The sequence below is a fragment of the Delphinapterus leucas genome, chromosome 20 (assembly GCF_059928025.1).
Source record: "Delphinapterus leucas isolate spDelLeu-1000000601 "Yukka" chromosome 20, BTC_Dleu_Yukka2, whole genome shotgun sequence".
Taxonomy (NCBI): domain Eukaryota; kingdom Metazoa; phylum Chordata; class Mammalia; order Artiodactyla; family Monodontidae; genus Delphinapterus; species Delphinapterus leucas.
In genome coordinates, this window is record NC_143148.1 from 42,638,695 (window position 1) to 42,666,137 (window position 27,443).

Below are 27,443 nucleotides of genomic sequence, written 5' to 3' on the forward strand. Positions count from 1 at the left end.
GTATTATAAGATCTGTTTAACTGTATTTCCCTCCAAACAAGAATAAATTACCATAGACCAGCAGTGAGGACTTCTTATGGTTTGGTCAGGTTGGAGTCTGGACCTCTTATAGACAAAAAAAGTGATACTTGATTTGGCAGAGTGGAAATGCACTCGATTTAGCATAGCAGAATTCTCAATCTGGCTACCCACATGTCAGTCAGGAACATAGGAACATAGGATTGGATCATGCAAAAAAGATGGATGTTATGCTGTAGTTTTCAGTCCCTCTGTCTCCTTTTTAGTGCATGATAACCAACCACTTACGTAACCAAGGGCCCCACCTGTTCCATTCAGGATTAAGGGATGAGAGTAGGCTTTCTTGGATATTCTCCTTCCTTATGTAGAAATATGACTCTGGATATAGGATTCACTGTAGTTTTCCTGAGACCAGAGTAGGAGCTGAAGTAGAAGACAAAAAAATCCAGTAGTCCAAGGACAAAGTTCTAGTTCTGCCAAAGTCAGAAGAAAAGTAAGTGCATCAAGACATTAGGGGGAAAAAAAAAGAAACGAAAAAAAAAAGACATTAGAGAGGTCAGGAGCCAGTAGACACGGTGAACCATACTTGAAATACCTGAGCAAGAATCAGAAACTGGATGGAGGTCTGGGTCAAGAACATGAGCATTGTGGCAGAAGCAACTAGATTGGTGATATACCTTTCTCTCAGTCCTTAGGGTTGTTGTCTCATTGTTAGAGGTGGGCTCACCAGTTGCCAGATTTAGAGGCTAAAGCAGATGAATAATGAACCTATCCTGTTCTTCTAGGAAGCCAGAGCAAAGTGCAGAACTCAAATGCACCCCAAACAACTGCTCCATTAATTACCTCTTCTACAGTAAAATATACTATCAGGGCTATCTTAATTCTTACCTTCATTTTCTCAGATTGAGACCATGCTTATGTGAAGAGACTTGTACTTGGCAAAGGTTTAATAAATGGACAGATGAGATTTGACCTTGCTTTGGGTCTCATTACTTTCCTTTGACATAAAATGGAGTTTCTTATCTTTTGTGAAGATCATGAAAATTTTAATTATGTTAATTTTTAGTACAAACTTGGAAGGAACAATGAGATGTGAATTTAGGAAAATTATTTTTAACTGTATTATAGCACTTCAACAGGAGGCTAAAGTAGATAATTTTTAGAAAAATGGACTGAAGTGCTTGCCAAGAGAAACAATGACATCAGTTGTTTTGACACACAGTAAATTAACGGCTCTTTTCTGTTTTGATATGCATGTTAAATAAAATAAGCAAAATGCATTGATTCCTACTTTAAGCAGTCCTTTCATCAAGTAGACTCAAACTAATTCATGGATCTGCTACTTTTCTAATGTCATAAAGGATGATGATTGGTATTTGTAACCTCTGCTTGCTTGGTGGAATGGTGAAGTAGAATTTCCGTTGGTAATACAGTATACTGCAGTGAATAAAAGCATGGACTTTGGAGGCAGAAAAACCTGTGTTCAAGTCCTTATGATACCACTTAGCTGCTGTGAGATCTTAGTGTCTTTAATCTCCTCTTCAGTTTACTCATTCATCTATAAGGCAGGGATAATAATAATCCCTACCTCATAATGATCTTGGGGTTTTAAAAAAATTATTTATTTTTAAATAAGTAATATATATACATGGTGGAAAACATTCAAAAGGCCCCAAAACTTAGACAGTAAAAAGTAAATCTTCCTCATGCTTCTATCCCCTATTCACCTAGTTTCCCTTCCCAGCAATAAACACAACAGTTATCAATTTCTTGTGCATCTTTCCAGAGATATCCACACATATATAAGCAAAAACATGTGTACATGTGTATATGCGTGTGTATATATACATACACAATATTTTTCGCGAATTGTGACATATACACATGTTCTGCAATTGACTTTTTTTTCACTTAACGTGTCTTAGAGATCTTTCCAATATCACTTCATAGAGGTCTATGCAGTATTGGTTTTTTTCTTTTTTTTTTAACTTGAATACTTTTGAAGCAAGAACCACTCCGTGTTGTCTTCTATTTACTGGTTTCACATATTTTATATTATCTGTCTTCCCTGAAGGCATTTGAGTTTTCAACCCCTGGCTTGTGTGTGCACTACAGTTGTGTAGCCTAGAATGAAGGCCTTTCATAATTATTTTATGTATTATGTAATAACATTTGCATTAATCACTTTCTTTTCAGTTTTGATGAAGCAAGAACGCAGAGAAGAGATTGATTTGTCTTCAGTTCCATCATTGCCTCATCCTGTCCAGACCCAGAGGCCTTCTTCAGATACAGGACACCTACATGACAGTGTACTGTCTGCACAGAGAAGCTTGGTTTGTCCCATCCAGCTAACATATGCATCCATGGTAACCTCAACCCATCTGCCACAGTTGCAGTGTAGGGATGAGAGTGCTGGTAAAGAACAGCATATGATACCTTCTTCAGTTGTGCACCAGCCTTTTCAAGTCACACCAACACCTCCTGTAGGGTCTTCCTATCAGCCTATGCAAACTAATGTCGTATTCAATGGACCAACTTGTCTTCCTGTTAATGCTGCCTCTAGTCAAGAATTTGATCCAGTTTTGTTTCAGCAGGATGCAGCTCTTCCTAATTTAATAAATCTTGGCTGTCAGCCACCATCATCCATACCTTTTCATTCTTCAAATTCAGGCTCAACAGGACATCTCTTAGCCCACACACCTCATTCTGTGCAGACCTTGCCTCATCTGCAGTCAATGGGATACTGTTGTTCAAACACAGGACAAAGATCTCTTTCTTCTCCAGTGGCCGATCAGGTTACAGGTCAGCCTTCCCCTCAGTTACAACCCATTACGTATGGTCCTTCACATTCAGGGACTGCTACAACAGCTTCCCAAGCAACCTCTCATCCCTTGGCCAGTTCACCGCTTTCTGGGCCACCATCTCCTCAGCTACAGCCTATGCCTTACCAGTCTCCTAGCTCAGGAACTGCCTCATCACAGTCTCTAGCCACCAGAATGCATTCTGGACAGCACTCAACTCAAGCACAAAGTACAGGCCAGGGAGGTCTTTCTGCACCTTCATCCTTATTATGTCACAGTTTGTGCGATCCAGCTTCATTTCCACCTGATGAGGCAACTGTGAACATTAAACCTGAACCTGAAGAGCAGGAACCTAACTTTTCTACAATTGGTCTTCAGGACATCACTTTAGATGATGGTAAGTTCATCTTTATGCTTTGAAGCAGTGAAGATCCAGGAACTTCCTTCCCTCAAGAGTCATGAGAAAGTTACCATGGATTGTTTATTGGCATATGGTTGGGCTTTTTAATAAGTTGTTTTTACTAGAAATATGTTGATATATGACTCGGAAGATAGACATGAACATATATGCCTTAAAGTCTATTTTACCACTTATATCTGTTGGGAAGGGTGAGGCCTTGAGTAATAACCTACCACCTATTTGTGATGGAACTGAAGATGTGAGCTTTTATTGAGCATTTTTCCTTTCAGAACATACAGTGAGGTCACAGTGTCTAGAGAATGGAATTCAGAAGTGTTAATTCATTAAACAGAATGCCACCTCTTTGCAAGGCACAGAGTTAAATGCTAGGAATACTAGAAAGGTATGAGGATAGAGTTCTTGTCCTTGAGGAGAGTCACGCAAGTAAAGAACCTGCTTCTCTGTGGCCCTGCCAGCTTGCTGAGTCAGATAGTGGTGATGGTACAAGACCAGACTGGTTTGCTGCTGGTGGTACAGCTGTTGGCACCATGATAAAAAGAAGCTATTTATGTAAATGTAGCAAGTTGGTATGTAGACCTCTGTTTTTATGAAATCATAAATTGGACAGCAAACTCTGGAAATTAATTATTTTAATAATTGAAAATTCCCCCAAGGTAGGATTTTCAGGTAATAATTTTAGAGTTTATTCTTGGCTTTTTCATTTATATGGTAGTGAAATTTTGTCGAAATAAGAATTCAGTGAAAGCTACCTGTGTAAGTGTTGTACAATATGAAAAATTTGAAACATGGACACAGAATTTTAATTCTCTCTCTGATTCTGTATTAATCTGTAGAAAAGTAACTCTAGGTCAGCCATCTCCTTTATACAGCTGGAGAGGCTATTTACTACTTAGTTGCAAAGCTGGTTTTAAATTCCAAACATAAGGGAAAAGGAAGGTATATAAAATGATAAAATGTGGGAGCCCCCACCCTAGCCCCGACCTGGCACCAGGGCTTTACTGTCAGATGAGTATATGAGGATACAATGATGCAGTAGGTCTTAGTCACTTACAACCAAGATATAAAAGAAGCACATTGGGAGATCAGCAAAGAGATGTGAAAGATTCTATAAGAAGGATTCAGAGAGGCTTCCTTGAGGAGATGACTTTTAAGCCAGTCTTGGATGATGAATATATTTTTCAGTAAATAAGGATCAATCACTTCTTATCCTTTTGGCTAAGAACAAGTGTAGTATCAGTAAATGAGAATCAAAGGGAAAACCAGACAACAGAAGCAGAAACATAGAGCTATGTCTGGGAAAGCATGATTTTCTGTGGCTGGAGGGCAGATGGCATAGTAGAGGACGGCTTTCAAAGCCACAAGGGGATATGCCAGGTCATTTGTGTATAAACAGAAGGTATAGCTGTAAACAAGCAAAACCCACAATTTGCATAGCATTGTTATCTAATTTAACTCTTACTGATTCTCTAGATAGCTATATTTAGAGAATCAGGCTTTCTGAAGATCACATAACTGGTAAGTAGCAGAGCTGAGACTGGAGGCAGGTCTTTTCAGTCTAGTCTTTTTCTTGCAGTACTACAGCTGTCCCCCAGCAACAGCAGGCTGTGGTGGTTAGAACGCAGCACTAAAGGGGATCCCCCAAGCTTTTTTAATTCCTAGAGAATAGTGGAACGTTCTCTAGGAATGCATGTGCAGAATTTCACTGCATGAATATATGTTCACAACAGCATCTGATCTGTCACACTTGTATTGCATTCAAGGTTTGTGTTTAGAATTTTAATCCCTGAAACAAAGGGTGAGACCTGGAATGTGATAACCTACCACTTCAGTGATGCCACTGAAAACACAAGATTTATTAAGTAGGTCTCATAGCTGCTGGGTATTCCAGCTTTCTTTCCAAATGAAGACTGTTTTTCTAAAAAGAGACCAAAGCTGGAACCTGCTCTTTCTAATTTACCACAGATTGAGTGATTTTGGGGGGGACAGCAAATTGGAACTTTTAGAAAGGTTTTATATTTATTTCATCTTTTGAATATGTCAAGATTCTTTTGAATATGTGAAGATATGTTGCAGAAACAGAGAATCTGGAAAAATGAGGTCTATGAGGGCAAATATAAAAGCAATTTCATTTTTGTTCCATTCACAATTAAGCAAAGTTCCCCACAGAGGACAAGGACTGGCTAATGAATTCCCTTATTGCCACCTATCAGGAGACTTGATAGAAGCTCAGTGGTGGCACTTCCCTGGTGGTCCAGTGGTTAAGACTCTGCGCTTCCAATGCAGGGGGCGTGGATTTAATCCCTGGTCAGGGAACTAGGATCCTGCATGCTGTGCGGTGCAGCCACAAAAAAGCTTAAAAAAAAAAAAAGAAGCTCAGTGGTGCTAGCGGTAATTAAAGAGGGGGTGGGAGAACTAAAATACACTACTGGGCACCTCAGATTATTGGATGTATAATTTTTGCAATTTACATTTTGATGCTATCAAATATCAAGTGAATTTTTGATGTTTGCCAGCTGACTCGTTGATTTTGTTATTTTGATTTGCCTTTTTTTTTGGATTTGCCTTTGAAGGTAAACTAGAGGCTTAGAAAATCCTACAGTTCTGCAGAGTTTTAATATAAATTCATTAAAAAGACAATAATAACATATTTCATAGGCCTTGAACTCCTACTTGGAACTCTGTAGTACTTGAATGGCCCCTTTCTGGTAAGCTTTAAAAGTAAGCCATAAAACACGCCAAAAAGGATTAGAAGTACTTAAAGTGAACTTTGCAGTTAGCTTGAGCTCAGGTTTTATTTTAACTTTTCTATATTGTGCTAAGCATTAAGTACAAAGTAATTTCCACTCCGCATTAGAGGACACAAGTAATTTCTTTAAATTTGTGTTATACTAGTTAAATATACTTATCATCTAATCCTAATAACTTTCATTAATCCTATTTGTTTTATATTTATTTACCCTTTTTTAAAATCAAAGATTAAGACAAATAACATATCCTTTTTATTTTTGAAATTTTTAATTAAGATGGAGTCTGTCAAGAATCATTCAGGTATTACTTGACTGTTACTTTTAGAAATACAGACATTAACACCTTAATTTTTTATTATAAATTCAGTGACATTTAATAGAGAAGATATTAGTGCACCTCAGCTCAGAAATTCAAGAATTGTAGAACTAAAAATACTGTAATACAGCTCCCCCATTTTATAGATAAAGAATCTGAGTTTTACAGAGCTTAAGGTATTCATCCAGGGTAACACTGATTTAATAGCAGAGTAAAGACTAAAACCCAAGTCTCCTGGTTCCTAATTCAGTACTCTAAGAGCTTTTTCAGTATCTGCAATCATGTTTTTCATCAGTCTGTGGTTTGAGACCGTGGATGTAGAGCAAGCAGAATAGATGAAAGAAAGTGCTGTTTTCTCAGCAGAGCTTGGTTTGTGAGAGGGGCCAGGGCAATCTTAAAATTCTAGATTCTCAGTATAGATGAAGTTTTAAAGGCTCTCTGCTCCATCCTCGTCTTTCACACTGGAATTCATACTCTGGTATCCCTAGTGATATTATATTCCTGTTGGTCTCTTCATCTCCAGATTCTTTGGAACATCTCAGGGCCTTTTAAGTTCCAGCTGCCCTTGTTTTATGTGGGCTCTGATGCCTCTGGAATAATGCAGAACAAATCTAATCATTGTTCTGTAATAATCCTTCACATCTGTGAAATCTTGATCTCTTTCCCAAGTCTTAAAAACACTCCAGCAATTTCATCCTTCCCTCAGCCTCACTAACATGATAGTTCCCTTCTGTTTGAACCCTGGTGTTTAGTTCCTTTTCGCAGGGCGTATCCAGAAGGGAACACTCTAGCCAGCTCAAAGTGGATTGGGACCGTCACCTTCCTTGTTCAGAAGACTTTATTTATCAGTTTGGTGTTAGGTCAGGGGATTTTCTTAGCTCCATCTTGCTGTTAATTTAGTGAGTCATAAGTGCTAGTCATTAGTCATAACTAAATCACATCCGTTCTGTATCCCCACCCCCCACCCCTCCACTGTGGATTTTTACATATGTTTTTGGAACCCAGGACTAAACTTTGCAGTTTAGTTTGTTCAGAAACTGAATCCTTGTTCAGTTTCATTGAGGTGATTTTGACCCCTCATGTCAATCTTCCAAACTCAGAAGAGTCCCAGAAGCATATCTCATTTTCAGAGTAATGCGGCTCCCTCCTCAGGGGGATTATTCCTTGGGGTAGTAGCAGCAGCAGAATACTGACCTTTACCAATTGATGTTCTCTTTCAAGCAGTCCCCTTGGAAGGCTGTAATATATACTTACTCAACCAATTAGAGTATTGTTCAAAATTCTTTTGTTACTTTCATTTTTCTTTGCTACCTAAGTGTACCATTGCCCCTGCTTGGAAAGCATGTGCTACTCTGTAAAATTATCAGTGAGTTTTTACTCAGATGTTAAAGTTTGTGTGCCTGGAGCTGTAATTTTTCCTAAACACTTCTGTGCATTATGGTGTGTATGTCCCAGATTTGGACCAAGTGATATACATTAAAACAGTACAAAAATATAGAAATTGTCACAGCTGTGTTTTGAGCATTTTAATTAAGATTATAGTATTGTTAAACTAGACTGTCTTAGACTTTCAAATACAGGCCCATTTAATTTGTGATTGAGCTGAATCCAGTAAGAACTTTCCATTAGAGTCCCTCAATTCCCTCTTGTCCTCCTTCTTTCACGGACTAACAGAACCGTAGCTACAGCTCTTCAGCAGAGAAGAGGGTACATGTTAAATATAGCCTGACCTGCTGCTGTGGTGAAAACTGACACTGCCACTTGCAGGCTCTGTGCAGTAACATGCTGATCCTGAATGTAGGGCAATTGCTAATTTGACTGTAAACAGGGACTCTAGACGTGACCTCTGCTGCTGCAGTTCTATATAGGTGACAAGCAGATGAACCTGCTTTCCAGTTGCAAGGAAATGATAAATACAAGATTCAGGTGATTAACTTGGATGGGAAAATCAGGAGACTGGTATGGAGGAGCAGAAGGGTAAATATTATTGTCAGTGTGCTGGCCCACCTGTTGGATACTCGTTTAATGGTGTTTATTGTATTTAAATAAATAAAACAAAAGAAAGCCATGCATAGCCAATAATGAGACTGGGTCCCAAATGAGGTGTTGAATCACTTAGGGGCTCAGTAGTGAAGGGAGGTAGATAATACTGAACTTTCTCTTTCAACTAGGACTCTGGGTAACTCATGAATACTCTTCTGGGAGGCATACATGTACCATCCAGCCTCAAACATATTTATGATGGATAATTCCAGAGGCAAAAAGTCCCACAAATAATACCCATGTAGGCTTTGGATCATGGCTTATGCAGAACGGATCATGATGGGGATTCAGGACCTTAGACACAACCACTCTTGGACATATAATAAGAAAATTTAATTTTTAGACCCAGTGAAGCAAGAGCAAGCATTTGAGAAGACCTTTTATTTCTCATATCAGGTGTGTCTGTGTTATCTTACATGGCACAAATTAGTTATATTGTATATGAACAAAATTTTTTCCTTGAATCAACTTGACACTAAAATTTATACAAAAACTGGGAAAAATCCAAGAGAGGTTACCAGTAAATAGCCAGCATATCACAGCATATCAGAAGTCTTCAAAATAAATTCACTTCAAAAAGTGTATTTAAAAATAATTGATGAATTAATTTTCTGTCTCACATGTATTGCATATATATTTTGCCAGTTCATTTGTTTACCAGTTTTTAAAATAGTGTTTTGATCTATAGAAATGTAAAATATTTAGGTGGTCCAACCTAATATATCTTTTCTTTTTGATTTCTGTTTGTTTGTTTGTTTTTATTTTTGGCTGCATTGGGTCTTCATTGCTGCCCGAGGGCTTTTCTCTAGTTGCAGTGAGCGGGAGCTACTCTTTGTTGCGGTGCGCGGGCTTCTCATTGTGGTGGCTTCTCTTGTTGTGGAGCATGGGCTGTAGGCACACGGGCTTCAGTAGTTGTGGCACATGGGCTCAGTAGTTGTGGCTCACGGGCTCTAGAGCGCAGGCGCAGTAGTTGTGGCGCACGGGCTTAGTTGCTCCACAGCATTTCTTTTTGATCTGTGCTTTGGGAATCTTGTTTAGAAAGGCTTATCTCACCCCAATGTTATACAAAGTTCCCACTTATATTTTCCTCTAGGACTTGAATGATCTTACTGTTAATATTTAAATTTTTTATTTAACCTAGACTTTATTGGAGTATAAGACACTGAGTTGTAAGGTATTGAGGGTGGGATCTAAATTTAGTTTTTAAATACTTCACTGGTTGCCCCAACACTATTTATAATATGTATTTCATTGATTCTATTGGGCACTTTTTATTTCAAACATGTTAACATCTTTGAAACCTGGATGTATCTGTGATAAATGTTTTACAATCTAAAAATAATAATAATGAATTATGGTTACTGTTTCTTGATAATAAAACTTTTTTTTTGAACACTGGTAGGCACTTTGCTAGTAGCTCATTAGTTCTTCCCAACAATCTGTAAAAAGTGAGTTATTAACCTTATTTTCAGAGATGTGGCTGAGAGAGTTTAAGCACAGTGTTATATGACCACAGACACTGGGACTGGCATTTGAATCCAGGTCTGTCTGAAATTTAGATTGTCTTGCGCGTGTTTAGTGGCTTCTGAAATAACTATCGTTGATTACTTTATATAATCTAACTTCTGTAAACACAATAAGCATAGTAACTTTCTGATGTCTGTCAAGTGTAAGATACAAAGCCAGTGTCTAAAGATGTATTCTATTTTAAAATTCTTATCCTGTTTCTGAGTTCCTTTGGAAATGAATCATTCACAGGGACAAAAATATTTTATTTACTTATTTTTTATTTATTTATTTTTTTGGCTGTGTTGGGTCTTTGTTGCTGCGTGAGGGCTTCCTCTAGTTGGGGCGAGAAGGGGATACTCTTCGTTGTGGTGTGCGGGCTTCTCATTGCAGTGGCTTCTCTTGTTGCAGAGCACGGGCTCTAGGCTCGTGAGCTTCAGTAGTTGTGGCACACAGGCTCAGTAGTTGTGGCACACGGGCTTAGCTGCTCTGCGGTGTGTGGGACCTTCCTGGAGCAGAGATCGAACCTGTGTCCCCTACATTGGCAGGCAGATTCTTAACTGCTGTGCCACCAGGGAAGTCTGTGCAATTTTAAATACAGTAAAAAAACCTCATTGATGAGGTAACATTTGATCAAAAACTTGAAGATGAGACGAAAAAACCTTGAGGATGAGGAAATTACCAATGTAGATACCTGGGGGAAGAGTATTCTAGGCCAAAGGGACAAGCAGAGGAAAGACCTTAAGGTAAGAGCATGTCTGGCTTATTGAGGAATGGCAATGAGGCCAGTGTGGCTGGAATATGAGGGATCTAGAGGGAAAGTAGTAGGAGATGTGGTCAAGGAGGAAATGGGGAGCCAAACGTGTAGGGCAACAGTTCTCAAACTTTCTGGTCTCAGGACTCCTTTTTTTCTTCTTTTTAATTGAAGTATAGTTGATTTACAGTGTTGTGCGAATCTCTGCTGTACAGCAAAGTGACTCAGTTATACACACATAAACATTCTTTTTTTATATGCTTTTCCATTATGGTTTATCACAGGATATTGAATATAGTTCCTTGTGCTATACATTAGGACCTTGTTGTTTATCCATTCTAAACATAATAGTTTGCATCTACCAAACCCAAACTCTCAGTCCATCCCTCTCCTTCCCCCCCGCCCCCCTTGGCAACCACAAGTCTGTTTTCTATGTCTATGAGTCAGTTTCTGTTTTGTGGATAAGTTCATTTGTGCCATATTTTACATTCCACATGTAAGTGATATCATGTGATATTTCTCTTTCTCTGTCTGATTTACTTCACTTAGTATGATACTCTCTAGTTGCACCCATGTTGCTGCAAATGGCATTATTTCATTCTTTTTTATGTCTGAGTAGTATTCCATTGAATATATGTACCACATCTTCTTTATCCATTCATCTGTCAATGGACATTTAGGTTATTTCCATGTTTTGGCTATTGTGAACAGTGCTGCTGTGAACATAGGGGTGCACATATCTTTTTGAATTATAGTTTTGTCTGGGTATATTCCCAGGAGTGGGGTTGCTGGATCATATGGTAATTCTATTTTTAGTTTTCTGAGGAATCTTCATACTGTTTTCCATAGTGGCTGTACCAACTTACATTCCCACCAACAGTGTAGTTCCCTTTTCTCCATACCTTCTCCAGCATTTATTTGTAGACTTTTTAATGAGGGCCATTCTGACCAGTGTGAGGTGGTACCTCACTGTAGTTTTGATTTGCATCTCTCCAGTAATTAGTGATGTTGAGCATCTGTTAGCATGCCCATGTGTTTTCTGCCCTTTTTTGTGTGTGTGGTACGCCTCTCACTGTTGTGGCCTCTCCCGTTGCGGAGCACAGGCTCCAGACATGCAGGCTCAGCGGCCATGGCTCACGGGCCCAGCCGCTCCACGGCATGTGGGATCTTCCCGGACCGGGGCACGGCACGAACCCATGTCCTCTGCATCGGCAGGTGGACTCTCAACCACTGAGCCACCAGGGAAGGCCCTGCCCATTTTTTGATTGGGTTGTTTGGTTTTTTGTTGTTGAGTTGTATGAGCTGTTTGTATGTTTTGGAAATTAAGCCCTTGTCTGTCATATCATTTGCAAATGTTTTCTCCCATTCCATAGGTTGTCTTTTCGTTGTTTTTTTTTTTTAATGGTTTCCTCAGCTGTGCAAAAGCTTGTAAGTTTGATTAAGTCCCATTTGTTTATTTTTGTTTTTATTTCTATTGCCTTGTGAGACTGACCTAAGAAAACATTGGTATTATGTCAGAGAATGTTTTTCCTATGCTCTCTTCTAGGAGTTTTATGGTGTCATGTCTCATGTTTAAGTCTTTAAGCCATTTTGAGTTTATTTTTGTACATGGTGTGAGGGTGTGTAAATCAGCTTCATTGATTTACATGCATTTGTCCAACTTTCCCAGCACCACTTGCTGAAGAGACTGTCTTTCTCAGGACTCCTTTATAATCTTAAAAATTTTTGAGGATCCCCAAGAACTTTTATTTAGGTGGTTTGTATGTATCAGTTTTTATTTGTATTAGAAGTTAAAACTGAGAACTTTTGAAAACAAGAATACACAGACACTTTCCATCACCCATCACAGCAATGAAGTCATCACATACAATTTGTTTCCGAGTGGAAAACTCCACTGTAAACTCAGGAGAGAATGATAATGAAAAAGGCAAAAAAATTTGGTATTATTATAAGGAGAATTTTGACCTCGAAGACTCCCTTAAAAGTCCTCAGGGAACCCCACATGTCCTTGATCACACTTTTAAGAACTCTTACATAGGGTCTTGTAGGCCTTTGTTGTAGAGTTTTGAACACATGAGTCATCATGATCTGATACAGGTTTGTTTTTTTAAAAAATTTATTTATTTTTGGCTGTGTTGGGTCTTCATTGCTGGGCGCGGGCCTTCTCTAGTTGTGGCGAGGAGTGGCTACTCTTCATTGCGGTGCACGGGCTTCTCATTGTGGTGGCGTCTCTTGTAGATCACAGACTCTAGGCGCGTGGGCTTCAGTAGTTGTGGCACACGGGCTTAGTTGCTCCATGGCATGTGGGATCTTCCCGGACCAGGGCTCGAACCCATGTCCCCTTCACTGTCAGGTGGATTCTTTTTTTTTTAAGAATTACTGTTGTTTTTTTGGGCTACATTAGGTTTTCGTTGCTGCGAGTAGGGGCTACTCTTCGTTGCGGTGCGCGGGCTTCTCATTGTGGTGGCTTCTCTTGTTGTGGAGCATGGGCTCTAGGTGCATGGGCTTCAGTAGTTGTGGCATGTGGGCTCAGTAGTTCAGCGAGGGCTCTAGAGTGCAGGCTCAGTAGTTGTGGCGCATGGGCTCAATTGCTCCACAGCATGTAGGATCTTCCCAGATCAGGGTTTGAACCTATGTCCCCTGCATTGGCAGGTGGATTCTTAACCACTGCGAGGCAGGCTGATTCTTAACCACTGCGCTACCAGGGAAGCCCCTGATATAGGTTTTAACAGGGTCACTCTGGCTGCTGGGTAGAGAGGCAAGGGCAGAAACAGGGAGACCAGTTAAGATGCTATTATAGTAATCCAGGCCAGAAATGATGGTTTGGACTAAGAGATGGACTGATTTTTGATGTATTTTAAAGGTAGAGCCAGTAGCATTTCCCGACAGATTCCATGTGAGATGTGAGAGAAAGAAGTTAAAGATGACACGAATGGGGTTTTGCCTGAGCAACTGAAAAGATGGCATTGCTGTCAGGTAAGATGGGAAGGCTCTGGATGGAGCAGGTTTTGGAGAAAGATCAGGTGTTCAATTTTGGATGTGTTTTGTTTATGGTATCTGTTGAACATTCAAGTAGAGATATAAAGTAGTCAGTTGGCTGAAGTCTAGAGTTTGGAAGTGAGTTATAGACTGAAGATACAAATTTGAGGGTTGTTGGCATGCAGGAGGTAGTTAAAGCCACCAGACTAGATGAGGTCATTAAGTGATAATTTAATTGTCCTGCCTTTATCAATTTAGGTAATAATAATAGTATTTCTATAAAATGTTGCAGAGTGCCTACACTTACATTTCAGGAGACTTTGAACAAATAAGTAAACAAATTCACAAGCAAATAAACAGATTTACAAGGGTTAAACAACTTCCCTTAGGTCACCAATCCAGTAAGTGATGACAGTACGGTTCCAAAGCCTTTCTTTTCTAATACCCACCAGATCATTGTCTGTTTGTATAAACCAGAAAAGCCTATATATCGATAAGGTGGCTAAAGTAAGCAGCTTGGTCAAGAGGCAGCTTGGACGAGTGGGGAAATGTTGCTCATCTTCCCACAGACATATTTCATAATTTATAAATATTTAATTTTTCAAAACTTTTTTATAAAAGGAACAGATTCTGGGACTTCCCTGGTGGTCCAGTGGGTAAAACTCCATGCTTTCAATGCAGGGGGCTCGGGTTCAATCCCTGATCGGGGAACTAGATCCTGCATGCATGCTGCAACTAAGTGTCTGCATGACACAACTAAGGCCCAGCACAGCCTAAATAAATAAATAATAAATAAAAAAATTTTTAAAAAGGAACAGATTCCATATCCCAGATTTATAAATTTTAAGAGGGATTTACAGAAGTCCTCCAGGTGTTGCTTTTTTTTTGCGGTACGCGGGCCTCTCACTCCTGTGGCCTCTCCCGTTGTGGAGCACAGGCTCCGGACGCACAGGGTCAGCGGCCATGGCTCATGGGCCCAGCCGCTCCGCGGCATGTGGGATCTTCCCGGACCGGGGCACAAAACCGTGTCCCCTGCATCGGCAGGCAGACTCCCAACCACTGCGCCGCCAGGGAAGCCCCAGGTGTTGCTTTGAGTCAATGGTTCGATCTGTGAAAACCTCATTCAGTCATTTCATACAATGTTCTCCTATGAGAAAACCCACAGTTTTTTTTCTTAATACTTATTTATTTATTTATGCCGTGCCGGGTGTTAGTTGCGGCACACGAGATCTTTTAGTTGTGGCATGTGTACTTCTTTAGTTGTGGCATGTGGATGCTTAGTTGCAACATGTGGGCTTCTTTAGTTGTGGCATATGGACTCTTAGTTGCAGCATGCGGGCTGTTAGTTGCGCCAGGCATGCAGGATCTAGTTCCCCAACCAGGGATTGATCCTAGGCACACTGCATTGGGAGTGCGGAGCCTTACCCACTGGACCACCAGGGAAGTCCCACACAGTTTGTTTTTGAAATTTTTAAAATTCGGTAGAATATACATAACATAAAATTTACCATTTTAACCATTTTAAGTGTATGGTTCAGTGACATTAAGTACACTCACAGTAGTGTGTAGCCATCACCACTGTGTATTTCAAGAACTTTTTCATCACCCTAAACAGCAACTCTATACACATTAAGCAATAACTCCCCATTCTCTCCCTACAACCCGGCCTGTGGTAACCTTTATTCTGCTTTCCATTTCCATAACTTTCCAATTCGGTAGAATATACATAACATAAAATTTACCATTTTAACCATTTTAAGTGTATGGTTCAGTGACATTAAGTACACTCACAGTAGTGTGTAGCCATCACCACTGTGTATTTCAAGAACTTTTTCATCACCCTAAACAGCAACTCTATACACATTAAGCAATAACTCCCCATTCTCTCCCTACAACCCAGCCTGTGGTAACCTTTATTCTGCTTTCCATTTCCATAACTTTCCCTACTCAAGATACCTCATATAAGTGGAATACAACATTTGCCCTTTTGTGTCTGGCTTATTTCACTTAGCGTGATGTTTCCAAGGTTCAGCCATGTTGTAAGCATAGATCAGAATTTCATTCCTTTTTATGGCTGAATAATATTCCATTGTATGTATATGCCATATTTTGTTTGTCCATTCATCTGTTGAAAGACATTTGGTTTGTTTTCACCATTTGGCTGTTTTGAATAGTGATGCTTTGAATATTGGAGTATAGGTATCTGAGTCTCTATTTTCAGTTCTATTGGGTATTCTAGGAGTGGAATTGCTGGACCAAAAGGAATTCTTTTTTCAACTTTTTGAGGAACTGCCAAACTAATATTTTTCCCACAGTGGCTGCACCATTTTACATTTACAGTGCATGAGGGTTCCAGTGTCTCCACATCCTTGCCAACACTTATGTTTATTTAAAAAAAAAAAAAAAGCCATCCTAAATAGGTGTAAAGTGGTGTCATTGTGGTTTTATTTTGCATTTCCCTAATGACTAATGATTTTGGGTATCTTTTCGTGAGCTTATTGGTCATTTGTTTATTTTTTCTGGAGAAATGTCTAGTCAGATATTTTGCCCATTTTTTTGGTTGAGATGTAGGAGTTCTTTATATTTTTTGAATATTAAATCCTTATCAAATAAGTTATTTGCATATATTTTCTCCCATTCTATGGATTGTCTTTTCACTCTCTTGATAGGATCCTTTGATGTTTTTAATTTTGATGAAGTCCAGTTTATCAATTTTTTCTTTTGTTGCCTGTGCTTTTAGTGTCATACTTAAGAAATTGTTGCCCAATTTAAGGTCATGAAGACTTGCCCTATGTTTTCTTCTTCTAAGAGTTTTATAATTTTAGCTCTTATGTTTAGGTCTTTGATCCATTTTGAGTTAACTTTGTATATGGTATGGAGGATGAGTCCAGCTTCCATTCTTTTTTTGCATGTCCAATAGAACCCTTGCTTGAAAGTGAAAATGAATTGACTGTATATTGTCATGGTTTGTTTCTGGGTTATTTTTCTTTTAAATTTTTTTTTTTTTTTTTTTTTTTTGCGGTACGCGGGCCTCTCACTGTCGCGGCCTCTCCCGTTGCGGAGCACAGACTCCGGATGCGCAGGCCCCGCGGCCATGGCCCATGGGCGCAGCCACTCCGCGGCATGTGGGATCTTCCCGGACTGGGGCATGAACCCGTGTCCCCTGCATCGGCAGGAGAACTCTCAACCACTGTGCCACCAGGGAAGCCCTCTTTTAAATTTTTATTGGAGTATAGTTGGTTCACAGTGTTGTGTTAGTTTCTGCTGTACAGAAGAGTGAATCAGTTATACACATACACATATCCACTCTTTTTAGATTCTTTAAAACTACGGAATGCTTCATGAATTTGTATGTCATACTTGCACAGGGGCCATGTTAATCTTCTCTGTACCATTCCAGTTTTAGTATATGTGCTGCTGAAGTGAGCATTTTCTGGGCTATTTTATTCCTTTGGTCTGTATGTCTGCCCTTATGCCTGTATCACACTGTTTTGATTACTGTAGCTTTGTAGTAAGTTGTGAAATCAGGAAGTGTGTCTTCCATCTTTGTTCTTTTTCAAGACTGTTTTGGCTTTTCAGGGTCCTTGGAGATTGCATATGAATTTCAGGATGGGTTTTTCTGTTTCTGCAAAAATACTATTGGGATTTTGATAGGGGTTGGATTGAATCTCTACATTGCTTTGGGTAGTATTATCATCTTAACAATATGAAGTCTTGAACATGGGATGTTTTCCCATTTATTTAGATCTTCTGTTTCCTTTAGCAACGTGTAGCTTTCAGTATACGAATCTTACACCTCCTTGGTTAATTTTTAAGTATTTTGTTCTTTTTAATGGTATTGTAAATGGACTTGATTTATAAATTTCCTTTTTAGATTGTTCGTTAAAAGTGTATAGAATACAACTAAATTTTGTGTGTTGATTTTATATCCTGTAATTTATTAGTGCTAACATTTTTTTGTATATTGATTCTTCAGAGCTTTCTATGTATTGGATCATGTCATTTGTGAACAGAGGTCATTTTACCTCTTTCTTTTATTTCTGTAGCCTAATCTCTCTGGCTGGAACTTCCAGTACTGTGTTGAATAGAAGTGGCAAAAGTGAACATCCTTGTCATGTTCTTGCTCTTAGAGGGAAAGCTTTCAGTCTTTAACCATTGAGTATGATGTTATCTGTGGATTTTTCATATATGGTCTTTAACATGTTAAGGAAATTTCTTTCTATTCCTAGTTTATTGGGTGTTTTTATCTTGAAAGAGTATTGAAATTTGTCAAATACTTCTGAATTAATTGAGATGATCATATGTGTTTTTTTCCCTTCATTCTAGTAATGTATACTATATTACATTCATTGATTTTTCGTATGTTGGACTATTCTTGCATTCTGGGAATAAATCTCACTTGGTCATGACGTATAACTGTTTTAGTATGCTGCTGAACTCAGTTTGCTAGTACTTTTGTTAAGGATTTTTGCATCTATATTCACAGGAGATGTTCTGTAGTTTTCTTTTCTTGTAGTGTCTTTGTCTGGCCTTGATATCAGGGTAATGCTGGCCCTAGAATGAGAGAGGAAATGTTCCCTTCTCTGTAATCTTTTGGAAGAGTTTAAGGGTTAGTGTTAATTCTTTAAATGTCTGGTGAAAGTTTTTGTGATAGGAAGAGAAATCAGGTATTTTTTGGAGCTGTCAACAGTGTTTCAAGGAACTAGAAAAATGTCTCGAGGACTGCAAGTTTCCATAAGCACAATCTGAAACTACCACTGTATCACACAACTCACAAAAGTCCCCAGCATCTGTTGGCCTGGACTTCTTTCTTCTAATTTATGTGCTGATTTACATGGACTCACATGTTCTACACTTTAGAATCTGTTTTGAAGGACTCAGTTGTGAAGATTGGGCATCCTCAGAAGGCAGACTTTTGACAATATATCTGGAGTCTTTAAAATACTTCATACACACTGTAATCCTTAAGTCACCCCTGAAAGCTAGGTGAGTGATCTCAAATTTAGTAATAAAAAAGCTTAAGGCAGAAAAATTTTGGCTATGCACAAAGGATTTCTGGTTTTTGTGTTTTGTTTTGACCCCTTTAGTGAGGCTGCATTTTGAACAGATAGGTCCTCCTCTGTTTTCCCTCTTTTTTTTTTTTTTTTTTTTTTTTTGCGGTACGCGGGCCTCTCACTGTTGTGGCCTCTCCCGTTGCGGAGCACAGGCTCCGGATTCGCAGGCTGAGCGGCCATGGCTCACGGGCCCAGGCGCTCCGCCGCATGTGGGATCCTCCCGGACCGGGGCACGAACCCGTGTCCCCTGCATCGGCAGGCGGACTCTCAACCACTGCGCCACCAGGGAAGCCCTGTTTTCCCTCTTTTATCTGCCTAAGAGGAGGGTATTAATTAGTTCACAGAGACTACAGTTTCTTCTCTTCCAAGATAAAATAATCATTCTTCTAGAATCTAATAAAAGGTTAGGTCCTTTTATTTGAATTTGTACAGCAAAGGCCAAAAATAATTCCTTATAGGTCACAGGAGGAGGTTTTGCCTCATTGTATTTTGGACTCTTTAACTGGGCACCTGTGAGTGTCAGCGATTATCACAAAACTGGTAATAGTGACTCTTCTTGAGTACAGTGACTTTCAACATTTTTGACAGCTTCTAACAAGAAGTAAGTTTTATAGCATGATCCATTACATAACAAACAAACACAAAAAACATACACAACTAACATGAAAGGCTCACAAGCCAATCCTTAACCTTTATTAAAAAAATGTACCTTATCTTCTATTTTGTTCCATTTATTTTTTTAAATACTGATTTCAGCTTGCTGAATTGATTTCATAGCCTGCTAATGGATGTGAACTTCAGTTTAAAAAATGTTCCTCCATGACCCACAAATTTACCTATGCGTATAGTGTTCTGGGCTCGTACCCTTAGACATTTTGATTCTGTGCTCTGAAGTAGAGCCCAGGAGTTTATTTTTTTTATTAAGTGCCCAGATAACTGTGATGTAGCCACAGACATGTATTTGGGAACCACTGATAGATCTAATCTAATAAAAACTAGTTTATTTAAAACTAAATCTGTCCTTTAAAATCACTGAAAACCGCCATTGTAACTTTTTAAAATAACTGCCCTTTTAAATTTAGAAAATAAATCAGCGTTACCTAAACTCTCTGGACTTCAATATTTATATTATCTAATAAAATGCGGGGAGCCATTTTATGCAGTGATTGACAGATAAAGGACAACTAAATTCCTCTTAATTATAGAAAAAAACAAGCTGGGCATGTAGTAGATTGTTACCCTCTGGTTTGTTCCATTCAGTAGTGATGTTGTCTTCTTTGACACAGACCAGTTTATGTCTGACTTGGAACACCAGCCATCAGGTTCAGCAGAGAAATGGCCTAACCACAGTGAGCTCTCATGTCCACCTCCTTTCTGGAGAATCTAGAGGGTGAGTGTTGATTGAAATGTGTCACTGTTTTTCTGCCCAAGTCTGATATTTGCATGCAGTGGCCAGATTTGCATGTGCTGCAGAGGAGGGGGTATACATGGGCATCTTCTTGGTAGGGGCCCACTCATTATCTCTGGAACTAAACTTTGACTATAAGAGTGCTTTTTAAATTTAACTACACTCAGGCTCTCACACTTATAATTTTAGTCTGGGATTGAATAAAAGTCAAGTGTTGATTGGATTTATTGAACCAAAGCAGAGGGAGTCCTGTCTATATGAATTCTGTGGCTTGGATGCGGAGTAAATTGGTTGCTGATAAGGTGTGTAAGCCTACTCATTTCTGGTCAAGTGCTCTAAGTTTTGATGTGAGGCAGTATGGAATGGAAATAAAGCAGGAAATGTTAGCCATTTGCCAGAGGCAACCTGGATCGTTTACCCTTGAGCCTGTCCTTTAGGCCCATGTTTGCACGCTGGTAGTTCATCTGGGGCTTCATTTGGAAGGAGTCAGTGCTTGTGAGGAGGGGGCTGGGCCTCAGGCCTCTGTGCCTCAGCAAGCAACCATACCACTCCCTCTCCCTCACACAGCTTCTTTCTTCAAAGACTCTCAAAGCCACTTGAGAAAGTCTGTGGTAGAAATTATAAACATACAGATTGTAGTTCTCAAAATGCCATTTGAATTTCATTTTAATGAATTTGGATTTGGAAGGGGACTTAGAAATCATGTCCACTACCCAAATCTTTATATTTAGGATACTAAAGCTTCCTGATAGATAAGGCACCAAAACCCTGGCTTCTCCCAGAAGCTGGGCCAGCCTACCCTGGTCTCACATCATTGGCCACTAAATTTCTACATATCTATAAAACTCTCAGGAGAGTTATAGAAGGATTTAAATGAATTTCCTTGTATCATAGTTGAGAAGATCAGTTGAAAAAAGATTAAATTGCCCTAGTCACATCACGGCTGAACCAAAATTAAAGCTTATTTCTTCCAGTGTTTACCCCACTGCCCTTCTTGTGTATGAAGCAACAAGATGGTCACTAGTGATCTTGGTAAGAAATGTTTCTGTGGAGTGAAGGGATCAATGGATGACTAAGGAATGAACAGGAGGTAAGAATAGAGAAACAGCAGGCAGTGTAGATAACTCCTTTAAGATGTTAAACAATGAAAGAAAGAAATTAGATGTAGAGGGCCATGTGGGGTCTAGGGTTTTTATTTGTTTGCTCGCTTGCTTGTTTGAGATAGAGACTTACCCATATTTAAGCAATGATGAAAAGAATCCAGGAGGAGAGGGTTGGTGAGTAGATTGATTAAAGAGAAGAGTGCAGGAAATTTGTGGGGCAAGATCTTGAAGAGGCAAGCATGTGGGATTCATAGCATAGGTGTGGAATGAGTCATGTGGGTTTACAGCTCTGGAGCTCAGGTTTGGGCCCTGGAAACAACAGATGTGGGAGTCAACAGTACAGTATATAGAAATGGACAAGATTACTCAGAGAAAATGTACAAAATGAAAAAAAAAATAAGGAAAAGGACAATCTTCTGATAGGCCTAAAATTCAGAATCCCACATCCGTTTTTTAAAATTTATTTATTTTTGGTTGTGTTGGGTCTTTGTTGCCGCGTGCAGGCTTTCTCTAGTTGCGGTGAGCGCGAGCTACTCTTCGTTGCAGTGTGCAGGCTTCTCATTGCGGTGGCTTCTCCTGTTGCAGAGCTCGGTTCTAGGCACGTGGGCTTCAGTAGTTGTGGCTCGCGGGCTCTAGAGCGCTGGCTCAATAGTTGTGGCTCACGGGCTTAGTTGCTCCGCGGCATGTGGGATCTTCCTGGACCAGGGCTCAAACCCATGCCCCCTGCATTGGCAGGCGGATTCTTAACCACTGCGCCTCCAGGGAAGTCCCCAGAATCTCACTTCTTAACCTAAGTTGAAAAGAAGTTTTTTGTTTTTGGGGTTTTTTCCCCCCACATTTCAGTTTTTACTGATACAAAAACATACGTGCTGATACTTGAATATACTTTCAAGTAACTGTGTACTGTTTACTCAGCTGGAGACTTAATGTTTGTAGAATGTTTTGAGTTACAACTTTTTTCTAGAGGAAAGATCTGTATGACACTTAGTATAGTATCACATATATAAGAGGTTTCTTAGAAAGAAAGGACCCTTAATAACAGGACTGATCTCTCCCTCAGTCAGTTGTGGAAAAAAGTGTCATAATTTCCCTTTAGTAGTATTAAATCTAATGTTAAAAGTGAAGGGTAAAAAAAAAAAAAAAAAAAAAAGTGAAGGGTATCTTCTGATCGTTGTGCATGTAATTTTCAATCTGTCCTATGGTTGGAAGCTATCTAGAGTTCAGTGTAAAACTTAAAATAACTTAGGGAATTCCCTGGCGGTCCAGTGGTTAGGACTTGGTGCTTTCACTGCTGGGGCCCGGGTTCAGTCCCTGGTCAGGGAACTAAGATCCTGCAAACTGCACAACGTGGCCAAAAAATAGAATGGAATGGAATGGAATGGAATAGAATAGAATAAAATAACTTAGTTAAAAACTTGTTATGATAGAGCTCAAGCTGGTTATCTTGGTTCTTGCTTAAAATGCTTGAATATTCTTTCTGTCTTACCTTTATGGTGGTGAGTTTTATTTTTGTTAATAATGTAAGCTAGGTTATTATAACATAGATCCCAAAATACAGTGGCTTAACTACACTGGAATTTTCTCTCACACCTTACGGTAATTCAGAGATCAGGATTCCTGTGTCATTTAGTTCTCTACCTCTTTAGCTGTTGTCAAAGCAGAGTCACCACGTTGACTGAGTCTTAGCCCAAAGCAAGGGGTGTGAAAAGGAGGGGAAGAGGTTACTGAGCAAGTGATGAGGAAGATGCACACATCACTTTTACTCACACTTAATTAGAGAAAGCAAGTTACATGGTCATACCTTGCTACAAAAGGGAAGCCAGGAAATGTGTAGTCTGTAGCTGAGTGGCCCTGTGACTAGTTAAACTCAATTACTAGAGAAGAATGAATTAGGACATTTAGCAGTCTACCATAGGTACCTTCTAAGTTTTCAGGAACTTTTTTCTGTCTTCAGCTCGAAAAGGCAAATTAATCAGATTTTGATAAATGCAAATTAATTCTTCAGCTCATTCTATAAATAGTTGAATTCAGTATTTTATGTATTTCATTTAGATGGTATTCTTATAACTTATCTAATAACCTAAAAGTAAATCTTAGGGAAAGTATGCTTATAGAGTAATAAACCATAAAGTATTACTAGTTTCTCATACATTTAAAATAATTTCTATTCCTTTACTTCCAAATTTCTCTTATTTCTTCATTTCAAGTGAAATTCAGAAAATTATTATACTTATATATGGCCTTCATTTTATAAAAAATAATATCTGCATAAAATTGTTCACCCAAAGAATGAATTATACCTTTAATCTTGGGGTGTAAGGAAAGGAAGAAAAGATGAATTTGCTAAACTTTGATGAATGTTCATTGCAGCTTTAAAATGAACTAGTATACATAAATGGAGACTGATTATACCAAAAAATACTTTACAAAAGTGGTCAAGGTGCTCAGATGCTAGTTATGAAGGCCCTTTGAACTTTTGTGTGTTTGACAATGTACATCCACCTATTCCAAAGGCAGTGCCCTGGGTTACCCTGCCCCTCCACCTGGTGGTGAGATTTCATACCCTACCATGCTTGCCAGCTCTAACTCTGAATCCGTAAGCATTGGAAATAGCTCTAAATAAGAGGCCGTTACTCAAACACCTCATTCTTGTGTGTACAGATAGCATTACAGTGGACTGTTAATTTGAACATCTCTTGGATTAAAAAAAAAAGTTGTTTTTTCTTACAGCAGATATTGCTGGTGGCTCTGACTACTTCTGTTGTGGCAAGCCAGGTGTTGGGGTAATGGGAGTCAAGGACGGTAGCTGCCACAAGTAGGCCAAATGCTGTGACCTACATAACCTGTTACCACGGGTGTTGAGGGCTGTTGACCCTTGTTCTAGGCTTTTAATTCACTTTACTCTTTATAGGGGGGAAGTGATAAAATTGTACAGTAGGGGCATAAACAACTTATGTTTTTACCTTAAATTCGTGAAAAAAAAATAAAGCCGACTCACATGTTTTGTGGAGTAGGACTTAAATAAATCAATAAATTCATGCATATATACATTCAAAAGGAAGTGAAAATTGCAAGCACTAATTTTTTAAAGAAATTAGTACTGGGCTTCCCTGGTGGCGCCGTGGTTGAGAGTCTGCCTGCCGATGCAGGGGACACGGGTTCGTGCCCCGGTCCAGGAGGATCCCACATGCCGCAGAGTGGCTGGGCCCGTGAGCCATGGCCGCTGAGCCTGCGTGTCTGGAGCTTGTGCTCCGCAACGGGAGAGGCCACAACAGTGAGAGGCCCGCGTACCGCAAAAAAAAAAAAAAGAAATTAGTACTGTATTTATCAAGATTGCTACTGATTTACATGTAAATTACATTATAGATTTGCTTACCAGTAATAGTTTTAATTTGCTCAAGTTGACAAAGTTTGGCCAGTCACATTAGAAGGCTATCTCAGGAACCCAGAGGTGGGAGCCAGAGCCCAGAGCCCCCAGGCTAAATGTGAAGTGAGGGGGCAAAGGAGAGCAGTGGGCTTGGATACCACACTGTGCTCAAGTTATTGCTAAAGGATGGTGAAGGGACTGCTTTGTTACAGTTCTGACTCCCTGGCCTAAAATTCGTATTCAGTAGCTATTATTTGAGCATAATTTTTGTTGTTGTTTTGCCAAATCCCATATTACATTAAAGATTCAATTGGCACATCATTTTAATCAGCACTCAATATTTACCAAGCACTAAGGAGTCAATGGAGAACAAGATAGACAAGTTCCTTGCCCTTTTGGAACTTAAATCTACTCTCTGATTATTATATGTTAAAGTATATTTGAGTATATTCGGCTTGAGTGCTTCTTTGTGGAAAATCTTAGCTTTATCCTAGTCTTAAAATCCTGAACTGTCAGGAACCTTGCAGGTTGGTTTAACTAAATGAGGTTACGCACACTAGGCAAAAGAACAGCAGAACTTTGGTAAGGGGCAACAGAGATAACATACCTTCGATCAGGCTTTTGCTATAAAGGTCACCACCCGACTTCTTCAGAAAATGATGTGTTTATCCTTATCATCAAAGTACTTGGTAAGTGAGTGGATAGTGTTTGTTATAGACCCTCATCCTCAAGAAAATGTAAGCATTGACTTCCTCATAAAGACACAGGAAAAAAATATATCACATGGTTTTCGATGATGATAAAGCACCATTTTTAATCATCTTGTTTTAAAACTTGAACAATGAGACAAGATTTGAAAAAGGTGTGTTTAATGGCAGCCTGGAACATCTCTGAAGTTACCGTCTTTGGAAGGAATAAGCGACAGGAAAGATGACTTGAATGTGAGCTGGGTACTTGATTCTATATTTGGCTTTTTGCCACTGCTGCTGTGAGACCTGTTTAAAATAGACACTGCCAAAATCAAAATCAGATGCCTTGTGTTAGTCTTAATAACATTCTCTGGTCCCTTTCCAACCCCACCACCTAATGAACTTTCAGGGTACTATTCCAAATAGCTTCCAAGTAATTGTACTGGATTATGATCCATTTATTCAGTCATCAGAAATTGATGTTTCCTCAGTAGTAAAGTCCTTGTCCTTCAGGAGTTCACAGGCTATTCAAGAGACAGATAATACTGATGCCTACTGATAATCTAATGCGATGAGTAGTGTTAGAGGCCATGCACAGAGATCACGGGCCATCCTTGTGCTCTTTTTTAGCAGGAGACTACCCCATAGACCCACACATAGAATCTACACTGAAAACACTGCTCCCTTGTTATGACAGAGGTGCCAAAGGCTGCCTTTTCTATTTATGTCCCTTTATTTACTATATAAGAGGTTTTTAAAAAATCTCCATTATACTTATGAGGAAACTGAAGAGAAAATGTATTGTTATGCAGAGTATCCCCATAAGTTTTCATTTACATGGAAACTATTTCAGTGAGTTATTTCTAGCAGTCAGGAGTCAGTTTAGATTAATTCTTTCCTTCTTTGCAAACCATCATGAATGGTCAATAAATCCTAGCCTGGAAAATTTACTTGAAAAGCATCCTCTATATGACAAAGATCTTCATAAGTCTGTACCAATGACCTTCAAAAATTGATCTCAATTAGTGATTATTAGAGCTAGCCAACACTGCTTAATCTTCATCCTTTTGTAGTTAGATTCCTTTAGCTTCTACTCCTACTTCTTTGCCTCACTTTTTAAAAAATTTTTTTTTTTTTTTTTTTTTTTTGCGGTACGCGGGCCTCTCACTGCTGCGGCCTCTCCCGTTGCGGAGCACAGGCTCCGGACGCGCAGGCCCAGCGGCCGTGGCTCACGGGCCTAGCCGCTCCGTGGCATGTGGGATCTTCCTGGACTGGGGCACGAACCCGTGTCCCCTGCCTCGGCACGCGGACTCTCAACCACTGCGCCACCAGGGAACCCAAGCCAAATTTTTATCCTTCACTTCTTTGCCCTTCTGAGTACTGCCACTTGAAAATTTGATGACAAATCACAGACTTCTACAGTTAAAGAGACCTTATTAGTTTAACACCATCATTGTATAGCTAAGGAAATGGGAGTCTTAGATATATGAAGTAATTTGTCCAAGGACACACATGGAATTAGTGGCAGAGCCTGTATTCAAGCCAAACCTAATTTCCAGGCCATTCCTTTGCTTACATATTTGCTCTCCCAGGTCCAATTTTCTCATCAGATCACAAGGCTACTCCCACGTTTTCTTCAGCCTTTTGCTCCTCAGTGGAACTATGAAACTGCTCCCATACTTCCAGGTCTCTAGTAAGAAGGTACATACATCTCTTCTTGCTCTGACCATTGAGTGTAGTCCCTTACCCGTAGGATTTTTCCATTTGGATGTTCTAATTTCCAAATCCAATTCCAGACCTAACCTACCACCTTCCTCCTCTATATTCCTCCTCAGCTTATTTCCAGTAGTGACAGCACTATTCTTCCTAGACTTAAAATGTTGGTGGTAGTGGCGAATCAGTCCTTTCCTCTTTCCCTCTTCTTACCATCACCACACTCACTGTGAGCACCACATTTGTCCAGGTCCTTTGCATTATCTTTGTCTAAATGATTTCCATGCTCTTCTACTCTTTTGGCCTTCAAGAAGTTGAACAGGTGTTTTGAAACTGATTCTACCATTTACTAAGAAAATTGTGTGAACTGGCAAAGCCTCTGTTAACTGATCTGTAAAGTGGGGTAATAGTGATCTTAAAATAACATGAAGATTTAACTGAAATAAGATATAAATTTCGATTGTAAAGTTAACCCATGGGTACCCAATAAATATTTGTGGAGCGAATGTTAGTTCCGTTCTCCT

General features: G+C 39.4%; 2 protein-coding genes and 1 non-coding gene across 5 annotated transcripts in view; 1 reads left to right on the forward strand and 2 right to left on the reverse strand.

Annotated features, from left to right (window-relative positions):
• Positions 1-27,443, forward strand: part of NFATC3 (nuclear factor of activated T cells 3) — a 133,848-nt gene that overhangs the window by 101,075 nt on the left and 5,330 nt on the right. The window contains 1 exon segment of the mRNA XM_022583405.2: positions 2,215-3,216. Coding sequence (XP_022439113.2) covers positions 2,215-3,216 — 1,002 coding nt within the window.
• ESRP2 (epithelial splicing regulatory protein 2) overlaps positions 10,116-27,443 on the reverse strand; it is a 29,286-nt gene continuing 11,958 nt past the window's right edge. Inside the window, exon 13 of one of the 3 annotated variants that reach the window (XM_089903250.1) lies at positions 10,116-25,512. In XM_089903250.1, the coding sequence (XP_089759376.1) occupies positions 25,386-25,512 (127 nt within the window). In that variant the 3' untranslated portion in view covers positions 10,116-25,385. Of the gene's footprint in view, positions 25,529-27,443 lie in introns of all 3 variants that reach the window. The other 2 variants (XR_016391011.1, XR_016391012.1) reach the window with 2 other exon arrangements.
• Positions 16,909-17,015, reverse strand: LOC115802527 (U6 spliceosomal RNA). Its single transcript, XR_004022989.1, has one exon. It is a non-coding gene; the product is annotated as a U6 spliceosomal RNA (small nuclear RNA).